The sequence below is a fragment of the Microcebus murinus genome, chromosome 25 (assembly GCF_040939455.1).
Source record: "Microcebus murinus isolate Inina chromosome 25, M.murinus_Inina_mat1.0, whole genome shotgun sequence".
NCBI classification, from domain to species: Eukaryota; Metazoa; Chordata; class Mammalia; order Primates; family Cheirogaleidae; genus Microcebus; species Microcebus murinus.
Window position 1 is genome coordinate 18735941 of NC_134128.1, and position 12630 is coordinate 18748570.

Consider the following 12630-nt stretch of genomic DNA (forward strand, 5'->3'; position numbering starts at 1 on the left):
GGGAAAACATGTATGAATCATTGTGGTATGGATGAAAATAGCATTCCTGAAAACCAAATTACTTCCTACCAGACCAGTTTTCTTGACTCAGTGGATCTTTTCTCCTCTTACAGCAAAAGCAACTAGGTCTTATTGACTTTCTTGATTTCTTTACAGGAGCCTTGTTAATCATTTAACAAGGTTTGGGTTTCCTCCTATGTGTCAGGCACTAAGTTCAATTCTGCAGAGATATTAAAGCTGGGCAGGGACGGTGATACAAAGAAATGAAATATAATTACTCTCCTCAAAGTGGCTCATACCTAATGAGTGAGGGCTAAACACATAATTCCACTACGGTGTTGTATATGCCGTAGTAGAGGTTTACAGCAGATATCGTGGGCTCTTAGAGGGGATACTTCAGCCAGACTCAGTGACTCAGGAAAGATCTACCCTATTGGCTTTGTAGTATTTCTAGAGTACAAACTCTCTGCCAGACTTCTCAGATACAAAGGTGAAAGAGAGTCTCCACCCTCGTATAGTTTATAGTCTAATAAGGCAGACAGACAATTCTCTATTTACAGAGAATTGACATTATGATAAATGTGTAAGGATGGGATATTTTGGTTGTAGGTAGATGCAGCTCCATATTTGGTCTTGGTGTGTCAGGAAAGGTTTCCTGGAAAAAGTGGTATTAATTTTAGAGACCTAAGCTGGTCTTAAAGGCAGAGATGAGATGCTAGTTGAATAAAGCAGCTACAGGTAAGACTAGGTGAGATAGACACAAACTAGGTGCTGTGCTTTGGAGCTTGGGGTTTTTCCCTGATAACAGTGAATAGCTATTGAAGGATTTTAAGCAAGTAGGGTAGAGAGGATTAGACTTACCTTTTTAGAAAGATCAGTATGGAGGAGATTACTGAGGGGGCTGAGATCAAAGATAGAACAAAGACTTTTAAAAATGTAGGGGAAAAACAAGAAATGGATTAGGGTAGGGATGGGAATAACTAGCTGCATGAAAATTTTAGGAAGCAGAACTGATAAGACTTGGTGGTGAGATATGAGGGGTGAAGAAGAAGAAAGTGTCTTAAGAGAAGACCTTAGACTCCCACAGGGCACACCAGTGGAGGGAACAGATGATGAGTTTGGTTTGAAGCACATTAGTGCTTATGGGATAATGTGAAATGTACTCATTTATTTGACAATACACATAACCCTTTAACTGGTTTGCCTTCAGAATTACTCTTGAGTAATGTTAAAATTAGTTTGGAGTATATATGTTGGGGAAAATGGTTTTAAAGCAGTTCAAAGAGCAGGTTGAAACGAATCTAGATTAATAACTACATTATGTAGAAATGATAAGTTAAATGATAAATTTTATTTTGTACAAAGAACTGCTTGTGAGGTGTGGTCATTATATCTCCAGAGTCCTATTAAACGTGAAAGTGTTCTTATCTGTTTGGAAGATTCAGTATTTTAATAAACATTCACAGCCAGGCGCAGTGGCTCATGCCTGTAATCCTAACACTCTGGGAGGCCGAGGCGAGCGGATCGTTTGAGCTCAGGAGATCGGGACCAGCCTGAGAAGAGTGAGACCCCGTCTCTACTAAAAATAGAAAGAAATTAATTGGTCAACTAAAAATATATAGAAAAAATTAGCCGGGCATGGTGGTGCATGCCTGTAGTCCCAGCTACTTGGGAGGCTGAGGCAGGAGGATCACTTGACCGTAGGAGTTTGAGGTTGCTGTGAGCTAGGCTGATGCCACGGCACTCCAACAACAGTGAGACTCTGTCTCCAAAAATATATAAATAAATAAATAAACATTCATAAATTATAGAAATGTGTCAGTATGGGAGTTTGACTACAATCAATACACTTTTGAATTAATAGGAGGCAAAAGAAACAATTAGGAAACTTGGTACACCCACAGTTGATCTTACAAATAACAAAACTTTTTCCCAATATGTGATGGTTTTATGTATACAAAAAAGCAGTCCATGGGAAAGAGTTATTGTGTTTTTTGCAATTCATTGATTTATTTATGTGTTGTTAAATATTAATTGTATGCCTACCAGGATGTGTTTTAGGTGCTAGGTATACAATAGTTAAAAAGATACAGTCCCTGCCTTCCTTGAGCTTATTATACACAGTGATCTTTTCAATATTTGAAATCTACCACCCCAGTCCACAACACCTGCTTGACGCTAGTTCGTGGTTTCCTTCCGCACGCTTAGAACCCAGCATCCTTACTTCCATGGTGTGCAGCATCTGTATTACCTACCCTTCTTATGCTGTTCCGTGCTGTTAGGGCCTATGCTGTATCTCACTCTCTTGTCATCAGGCTTCTCTTTTTGCTGTTCCCTCTCCCATGAGTGCTCTTCCTGAGGTTCTTCAGTCCTTTGCCATCCTTCTAATCCTAGCTTAAGTGTCACTTTCTTAGAGAGGTCTTCCCTAACTCACCCCTGACTCTAAAGTAGGTTTCCTTCCTAGCACTGTCCAGAGCAAAAAAAGAAAAAATAAATAAATAAATAAATAAAGTAGGTTTCCTGTTACTTCTCATCTTAGTACCTTGTTATTTTACTGCATACTACTAATTACAATGATTGGAAAGATTACTAATTTATTTATTTGTTGGCCTGCTTATTTTCTGTTTTCCTACACCAGACTATTAAGCTCCACGAAGGTAGGAATCATGTCTTGTCTTATTCACTGTTGAGTTTCCAGCACCTGCCATAGTGCTTAGGACTGGCAAATGCCAAATAAATGTTTCTTGAATGACCGGATAAATTCAGTAATCTTAATGCTTGGTATGATACTGTTTTAAGAATTAGGAGTGCTATTTGAAGATCTTCAACTAGTCTGTGGTTCTCAACTAGCATCTAGGGGGTAGAGACCAGGCTGGCTGCAAAACATCTCACAATGCACAGAACAGTCCCCCACAACAAAAATGTTATCTGATCTAAAATATCAACAGTGCTGACAACGTTGAGAGGCTCTGAAGTAGATGATGATTGAATAGATATGTGTTTTCTAGTTACCTCCCTGGAGCTCATGCCAACCAATCCTAAACAAGCTGTAAGACCTTGGGGGCTTTTAGTTTTCTTGTCTGTAGAGACATGTCAGATTTGTCTGGTACAACAATGCATGACATAGGCCTTGTGAACTAATTTATTCTCAGTTGTTGTATTTGGAACAGCCAGGGCCAGAGTCACACCTTTATTTATATTCTTTATCCTTAATTCCAGTCACTTATGTTTGAATCTTGCTTTCCTTAGAGTTTATATAGTTTGGCAGAGTTATGGATAAAGTTACATCTGCATTAATGGCTAAGTTCTCTGATTATTTTATTGGATGAGGCCTAAGGCTTAGTCGTCATTGACTAATACACTATAAAAATGAGTAGTGGTATAGCATTACTGTACTCACATTCTCTTAGATATACCTAGTGGTTATTTTTTTTCTTTTCCAAACCTTTATCCTAAAATTTTAAATCACTGAGAATAGAAGTTTAGTTAGAAATAAATCTTAGAATTAAAGTGTTTTGGTTAATTTGGACTTTTTATTTTAGGAGCAAATGATGAGAAAAAAGCAAGCAATGCATCTCGATGCAAGATATGTTACAATGGTAGAGAATGCATATTACTACTGCAACCCACCTCCAGCTGAAAAAACTGTGAAAAAGAAACGACCTCCTCTCCAGGAATACGTCCGGAAACTTCTGTACAAGGATCTCTCTAAAGTTACCACTGAGAAGGTAAATCTTAATGAAATCATACAATAATAGTCAACTTGAGATTTGTAGTAGAGCTAAAGCTTATATAAAGTCTAGGAGAGGTGGGGGAGAGATCCCAAGTTCCATTATAATTGATTCTGTACAAGTCGTCTCAAGAAAGCATTCACATGATGGTTATAATATTTGGGACATAGGTAAACAGAACTCTTTTGTGATAACTTCTCATTCTCATCGAAATAGTGGCTTTACTAAATTTAATTATGTATATTTGCTATATATAAGTATATATTACTTTATCTCTAATATTCTATAATGCATTTCCCCTTAAATATTTTACATCGGTACAGGGAGTCTTAACATTCAGTAAACTTGAAGAGGTCCATGATCCCTCTGAAATTTCATCATTTTGAATCTTCATGACTATCTGTATTATTCTGGAAAGGGTGTGTAGCTTTCTTTAGATTCTCATTCAGGGTCAATTGCCAGAAAAGGTTAAGAACCACTGACCTAATATCTTAATTATTGTGTTTACCCTGTTAAAATCTTTTTAAGTAAGATGTGTTGAACAACAACAAAAAAAAAACATTTCGTGGTGAATTTTACAAGTTGACATATAAGAGAGTATAGAACTTTTTTCTTTTTAGGATAGAAAGTGATAGATAAAGATAATAGCTTTGAAATTGAAACCAACTTCCCAATTCCCAAGTCAGAGGCAATAATTGTTTAAAACAGTGTTAGAGTTGGCTAGACCTTTATAAATAATAGAAGGTTCAACAGTGGAGAAGACATTGACATTTCCAGTGAAGCTGGCACAAGAACACGTTTGCTGTTTGAAAGATGGGTTGTGAATAGAGAGTAGGAATGAATGTCTGCATTCTGCAATAGTGTCCATTTTATTCCAGAATAAAAATGGAAAGACTTTGATTGTAGGTAGAACTCAGCTCATTTTCTTATTGGTAGAGGTTTCAACATAGTAATAGCTAACTTTTATGGGGCATTTACAGTGTGCTAGACACTTTCCTATGTACTTAACATGTTTTCACTTGTCTAATCCTTACAAGGTAAGCTATAATGTGTAAATGCTGCCATTATCCCCTATTTCACACACAAGGGAACTGGGGTTGTCATGCAACATCAGTCTTGATGTAGTGTCCTCCACCTTAAGTGAACTTTTAACCAATTGGGTTTGTTTATTTGTTGGAAATTGATCATTTCAGAAATATATTATTTATATCAAATGATGCACAAAAGCATGTTATTTTTGCTAAACCTGGGGTATTTCCTTCAGTGACCTGAGTATATGACCATATACCATTAGTTAGACTGAAGACCTAGAAACTGTAGGAAATTTAGGAGTATTATGGATTTAGGAAAAATGAGAATAAATTTTGCCATAATTAGAAATTCTCATATTTTACTATTTCTGAAGTGAAGAGGCTGATAGATGATCTCTAAAGTATTTTCAATTGCAAAAGTTCTCTGACTATATGATAGTAAAATTTCTGTATTATTTGGTCAGACTGTTGTGTGTTTATCTTAATAATTTAAACAGAATTCTTTTTGTTTAGGTTTTAAGACAGATGCGAAAGTTGCCCTGGCAGGACCAAGAAGTGAAAGACTATGTTATTTGTTGTATGATAAACATATGGAATGTGAAATATAATAGTATTCATTGTGTAGCCAACCTCTTAGCAGGACTAGTGCTCTACCAAGAGGATGTTGGGATTCATGTTGTGGATGGAGTTTTAGAAGATATTCGATTAGGAATGGAGGTAACAAAACTTTCTTTAAAGTCAACAAATTGGAGTTTGTGGAGAATTTAAACCACCTTTAAATCCTATTAATGAAAAATAATAATGTGAAAAACTGCCTTTTCCCCATATGATGTCATTTACTACTACTTCATTGGAGTTAGTGATTTATTAACAAGCTCTGGTATATCATATTTCCCAGTTTTCTCTCAGGCTAGTACTGGCGTTTTTTGGTTCTTTTTGTTGGTGTTTGTTTGTTCATTTTTAAAGAGATAAAGTCTTGCTCTGTTGCCCAGGGTGGAGTGCAGTGGCACTATCGTAGCTCCCTGCAGCCTCAAACTCCTGGGCTCAAGTGATCTTCCCACGTCAATCTCCTGAGTAGCTGGATCTACAGGTGCACACCACCACATCTGGCTAAATTTTAAATTTTTTGTAGAGGTGGGGTCTCACTGTGTTGCCCACGTTGGTCTTGAACTTCCAGTCTCGAGAGATCCTCCTGTCATGGCCTCCCAGAGTGCTGGGATTAGAGGCATGAGCAGTGGCACCCCAGCCTGAAGTATTTTTTGCCTCTTTTTCTCAAGCCTTATTAAACTTAGTTGGGAAGACTGTTTTTAGTTTTTATTATTTCAAGGTCACAAGACTCAAGTTATAAGAATCTATAAACTTACTAAGAAAAAAAATTGATAACCATTTTATAAGAATTTCCTGTAAGCACTTCCCTCTTCCTATAAAATCCAGGCTTATGTTTCCTTAATTCACTAATTACAGACAAAATATATTATGGGGGACTGATAGGGAGAATGACATTTTAATTGTTTATAAACAATTCATTTTGTGGTAGCTTAATCCTAAATTTAATTTTTTTTTTTTTTTTGAGACAGAGTCTCGCTTTGTTGCCCAGGCTAGTGTGAGTGCCGTGGTGTCAGCCTCGCTCACAGCAACCTCAAACTCCTGGGCTCAAGGGATCCTCCTGCCTCAGCCTCCCAAGTAGCTGGGACTACAGGCATACGCCACCATGCCTGGCTAGTTTTTTCTATATATATTAGTTGGCCAATTAAGTTCTTTCTATTTATAGTAGAGACGGGGTCTCGCTCTTGCTCAGGCTGGTTTCAAACTCCTGACCTCGAGCAATCCGCCCGCCTCGGCCTCCCAGAGTGCTAGGATTACAGGCGTGAGCCACCGCACCCGGCCTCTATCATGTTCTTTTTATTCAAGCATTTAAAAGATAGCCATTTCCTAGAGAGAGAAAAAGAACACCCATCAGTGACCATCTTAGTACAGGAGGAAAGAAATCATGTGTTGTTTCTCTGTTCAGTGTTCTTTCAGTAATTGATATTGTCAAATTACAGAGGGGAATTTAACCTGTTTTTAAATACATTTACTATTCTTTATTGAAAATCTGTTTTTTCGTTGTTCTTTTTTTAGGTTAATCAACCTAAATTTAATCAGAGGCGTATCAGCAGTGCCAAGTTCTTAGGAGAACTTTATAATTACCGAATGGTGGAATCAGCTGTTATTTTCAGAACTCTTTATTCTTTTACTTCATTTGGTGTTAATCCTGATGGTTCTCCAAGTTCACTGGACCCTCCAGAGCATCTTTTCAGAATTAGACTAGTATGCACTATTTTGGATACCTGTGGCCAGTACTTTGACAGAGGTTCCAGTAAACGAAAACTTGACTGCTTCCTTGTATATTTTCAGGTATACATAAGCTGAAATATGCTGTTGGGCATCACATAATGTATTGCATGTGTTATAAAAATATTAGAGAAGAAAGACCATTTACACACAACATACCTGTTCGTGATTACATTATATTTATTCATATGAGAGTGCCTTTAACGATTTAAAAATACATGATGGATTCTATTATATAAACATTTTAATTGCTTAGAACTTTCATGATTGATAATTGATCATTATTTTGGTAAAGCTTACGAATTTGGTATAGTAATTTATGAATTATGGCATTTATTATAGTAATTTATTAAGTTACTTATGATTTTTATACATTGGATAATGTTCTTCCTGCTCATCTGTATTCTGATTTATGTCCAAAACTCTTTTTCTCTCCTTTTGTGTGGGGGAGAGGGAGAGAAAAATCTACCACTTTGGGGGAAAATATGTTATATTTTAACACAGAAAAATATTTGTAAGCTCTTGAATTGTGCTTTCCATATCTTAATTTTGGTTAATTATATAAATTTTTGATTTAAAACATGTACAGTATAGATTAAATTCAGATACTAATACAGAGGCAATCCTATAACTTCTATAAAGTTTTTATTCTAAAAGTTAACTTGTAGGTTAATTAGTTGGAGTCCAATTATTATTTCCCATAAAATACAATGCTGTAAGTGTTGATAAGGGTGAACAGCTTGCTATCAAGTGCTTCAGATACTAATGAATAAAATGAATAAAGTACCATTAGTACCATTTGATTCTGTATGATCATAGTTGTTAGGATTTTCATTTAGCCATTAAGGAAGAAAATAAATTTAATATTATAATTTGAGTTATCAAAAATACATCCACATATTGGCCAGTGTTAAGTGGGGATAAATATTCTTAGGGAATTATAGTTTATTAACTTTCTCCTACCAAACCTTCGCAATAGAGGACAACTTACTACTCACTTATTTTCTGAATTGATGAGCAAAAACTGGGGAGAGGGGTTTGCAGATTAGAGAGTCAGATTCCTTGTTGTATGTAAGGACTGTCTTAAGTTGGAGGCTGTATTTAAAAAACCACAGTTTTGCTGCAAAATGGCAGCTATAACCATATCTAAAGTAGAATTTCTTTCAGAAGAGAATCCTTATTTGGATTCACTCTAACATCCCAGGCTGAGAGAAAAGAGCCACTCAGAAATATTCAGGAGCAGAAAGAGACAAAAATATTTTCCAAGTTGATTAACAGAAATGCAGTAGCAGAGACCTGCCTAGGGAATGAGAGGCAAGCCTAGGAGATGAGGTCAGTGTGTGCTGCCTTGATCCTGGTGTGTACAGTTAAGTATTTGAATGCCAGGTAGAAAGGGTAGCCTGGATCAGTGCTTCTAGACTTTAATGTGCATGCTTATCACCTGGAGATACTGTTGAGAAAGCACCCAGAGGAATATGTTTCTTATATGCTAGTAAATTCTTGGGTTATGCTTTCAGTTAATATAAATTCAGGAATTAGACCAAGTACAAAGTATTAATAAATGGAAGGAACCAAGCTAGGAGTAGAGAGGGAAAGTGTCCACACAGTGCCATATACACAGTAGATGTTTACTAAATGCTTGTGGATGGTTGGTAATATTTATATATTTCAAAAATCATATCTTCAGGTACTTTGGTTCTTAAAAAATCAAACCAGGTAGCTCAGAGAAAATAATGAAAGTTTATCAAAACTTTGGCTTTGAATCTGGTTATTTTTGTAAAATTAAATATGTAAACTCCATTTGGGCTGTGGGTATGGGTTTCTGCCTTGTTTCAGAGTGCTTGAAAATTTATTTGGTATTTTATTTTTAATTTTTCCTTGCTTTAAAAAAACTGTGATAGTTACAATAAAAAGGTAATTAATAAAGCTAACAAATATCTCAAAAACGCTATAGGCCAGGCGCGGTGGCTCACGCCTGTAATCCTAGAACTCTGGGAGACCGAGGCGGGCAGATCACTAAAGGTCAGGAGTTCGAAACCAGCCTGAGCAAGAGTGAGACCCCGTCTCTACCATAAATAGAAAGAAATTAATTGGCCAACTAATATATATAGGAAAAAATTAGCCGGGCATGATGGTACATGCCTGTAGCCCCAGCTACTTGGGAGGCTGAGGCAGGAGGATTGCTTGAGCCCAGGAGTTTGAGGTTGCTGTAAGCTAGGCTGATGCCACGGCACTCACTGTAGCCTGGGCAACAAAGTGAGACACTGTCTCAAAAAAAAAAAAAAAAAAAAAAAAACGCTATAGAGGGAAATAATTGGATTAGAATCATTGCCATTGACCATTAATAGAATTGGTATCTTGTACAATCTTTTAGTTTACTTATTATAACTAGGTAACATTACAATAAAGTTCATTATTTTATTATGTTACTAATTTCTTATGGCTAAATTTATTTTTTATTTGTTATTAGCGTTATGTTTGGTGGAAGAAAAGTTTGGAGGTTTGGACAAAAGACCATCCATTTCCTATTGATATAGATTACATGATCAGTGATACACTAGAACTGCTAAGACCAAAGATCAAACTCTGTAATTCTCTGGAAGAATCCATCAGGCAGGTGCAAGACTTGGAACGAGAATTCTTAATAAAACTAGGTAAGCAATTAATCACAGATAGAAGGTGATGTTTAGCAGCTTGTTTCTAGAATTTGCTTTATAATGTTATCAGTCAGAGTTTACGTTGGTTGCATACTTTGTATTTGCGATGTTGAATGTTACATAAAAGTGTTAGGTAAGACCTGTGTGGTGTACTTGATTTCATTAAGTAATCTCCAGTTGGAGGAAAAGTTACTCAGGACAAGTCCTCAGTGATGGAAAAGCACAGTCCTATCAGCCTTTCTTAGTTATAGAATTTTCAGTTGCTAATATAAAATCTACTTTTGATTCAAGCATCTCTTATTCTTACACATTGTGTATTTTCAAGAGGCATATTTCCTAAGAAAGTGCAGGCATAGAAACTCCAGAATTTCACACCCTTATTCACTGGCAGAGTTAAGGACTAGAGGAAATTAGCTACTCGAGAGTTATCTGTATACTTTCTCAGCATCCTTCTGTGGTTGTTCTGAGAGAAGGTTAGCTCTTGAACAGCTCCCACTAGGGACTGTAGGAACACACTGGCTTTGTCAATGGAAATCACTGTGAAGGCTGTAGCAATACTAATTTGCTTTGCTTGCTCATAGTTCTTAGCTTGTTTTATTGGAGTCATTTCAAAGTGACACATTTTGAGACTATTAAGCTAGTATTTTATTTCCACTAGTATTTGGTATGTTCATGTCTATCATTAGCACATCTCTACCATCACTGGTTATATAGATTGTATAAATTTACCACATATTGCATATCCAAAGAACTGCTTTTCATAGTGAAGGCATTTGTGGGTTTTTTCCTATAAAACTGTATTTTCATATGTTCAGCATATTAATAGGATTGCTTTCTCCTTTTGGAGAATGTGATTGTTGTGATTTGAGCATTATTTTTAAAGGTACTACTCCTGATTGTGCCAACTATTAACTTTTCCTACTATTGACCCTTAAGGCATATGCGATTCTTGTTCTTTGAACCGTATCCCAAGTTACTTATTTTCTTTTCCTTTCCAAATTTCTAATTGAATAAATGATCATTTCAAGCAAGGTATTTATCACCTTATTTTACTTTGTTGCTTTGAAATTGTTAAGTCTTAGCCTTTTTCTCTATATAGTGGGCAGGAGTAAATGTGGTGACACTAATATTTATTATGTGGCAGTAAAGAGAACAGTTGTGCTTTGTATTTTGTAGATCAAAGGGTTAAATTAAAGGACTTCAGGCTGCTTTTGAGGAATCTGTCCTCATTTAGAGTATAGGGAGGGTAGAATAGATGACCATTTATGAGTGAAACTCAAAAGATGGTAGCAACTGCAATCAGTGTTCTCCCGAGTCTTTTTCATATTCCTGCTGGTTTTAGAGTATAAATATTAGGAAGAAAATGTATGTGTAAAAATTGATACTAAGTCAATTTTCTATTTATAAAACAATAAGATAACATAGTATTTTGCCTTTGGTAGTTTTTGTTTTTAAACACCTGTAAATTCATTGTCTCAGTTTTGTGGTAAACCACTGCTAAGATAATATTTAGTGGAACAACACTAAAACCATTCCTTTGTATTTCAAAAATCATTTTTAATATTTTAAAAAATAATGTTCATGATAGTAATTTTTGAAAAATAGCAAGAAAACAAAATCACCTATATCGTTGCAGAAGAATAATCATGTCTTAATATTTTAATGTATATTCTAGCCTTTTAAGTTTTTTTGGCCGGGTGTGGTGGGTTCACACCTGTAATCCTGTCACTCTGGGAGGCTGAGGCGGGTGGATCGTTTGAGCTCAGGAGTTCAAGATCAGCCTGAGCAAGAGCAAGACCCCCGTCTCTACTAAAAAAAAGAAAGAAATTAGGGGGGTGTGTGTGTGTGTGTATAAATTAGCCGGGCATAGTGGCACATGCCTGTAGTCCCAGCTACTCGGGAGGCTGAGGAAGGAGGATTGCTTGAGCCCAGGAGTTTGAGGTTGCTGTGAGCTAGGCTGATGCTGCTGCACTCTAGCCCAGGCAACAGAGCGAGATTCTGTCTCAAAAAACAAACAAATGAAAAAACAGCATTTTATTTTGGTTCCTAAGTACACTTCTAACATTTTAATATTTTAAATTTTACTGTCTGCATTTTGTATTTGGTCATACATTTGGTTATCCAATTACACCGTAACAAAGGTGTAATGGAGTTTCATGCTTCATGAGTTTATCACCACTGTGATACTTTCACCGAGAATGCTTAGGTTTATACAGTCCTGACTTCATATTTTTTGCCATTGACAAGTCAACAGTCTACTGTTTTGCTTTTTAAAGTTTATATAAATGAATAAAATCTATTATTTATAGCTACAAAAACTATTAAGTGATAAGCAGAAAATATACAGGTTAATAGAATCTCAATCTGAGACACCAACTTTTTTCCCCCTAGTTATTATTTTCCTTTTAAAATGAATCTTCTGGGCTTCATTCATCTTCTGGTTTTTTTTCCCCCTAAACTTGAACATACCTGCTTTAATGATTACGTATTTTTGTCAATTCTTAATCAGTTGCTTAGACTTACGACATTGTAGTAAATTTTTATTTTTATTGATTGCCCTGGTTATTCAACTTCTGGGCTCCAGCATTCATGAAATAAGATGGTTAAATCGCATCACCACTAAAGTTTCTTCCTACTCTAATCCTCAAAGATTCTGTGAATAAACAAGTGTTTACTTAACACCTACTGTGCATTTATTAATATATGGCCTCTCAAGTTTTGAACATATAAAACAAGTTCTTTGTCCTCAAGGGTCTTTTAATCTATTGTTGTAACATTTATCAAATCATTAGAAAGACAATAAGATGGTGTATCATCAGATGTAAAGGGCTATGATAAATTCTCCATGTGCTTTAGGAGCAAGCAGGAGAAAAAGTA

The 12630-nt window shown here is 35.9% G+C and overlaps 1 protein-coding gene across 7 annotated transcripts in view; it reads left to right on the forward strand.

The window, feature by feature from the left end:
- Positions 1–12630, forward strand: part of UPF2 (UPF2 regulator of nonsense mediated mRNA decay) — a 115268-nt gene that overhangs the window by 74997 nt on the left and 27641 nt on the right. For all 7 annotated transcript variants that reach the window (XR_012914882.1, XM_075997549.1, XM_075997554.1 and 4 more), the window contains 4 exons: positions 3543–3728; positions 5276–5479; positions 6884–7159; positions 9567–9750. Coding sequence is in view for 6 of the 7 variants with exons in the window: in XM_075997549.1 (XP_075853664.1) it covers positions 3543–3728; positions 5276–5479; positions 6884–7159; positions 9567–9750 (850 nt within the window). In the remaining variant the exon portion in view is untranslated. The remainder of the gene's footprint in view (positions 1–3542; positions 3729–5275; positions 5480–6883; positions 7160–9566; positions 9751–12630) is intronic.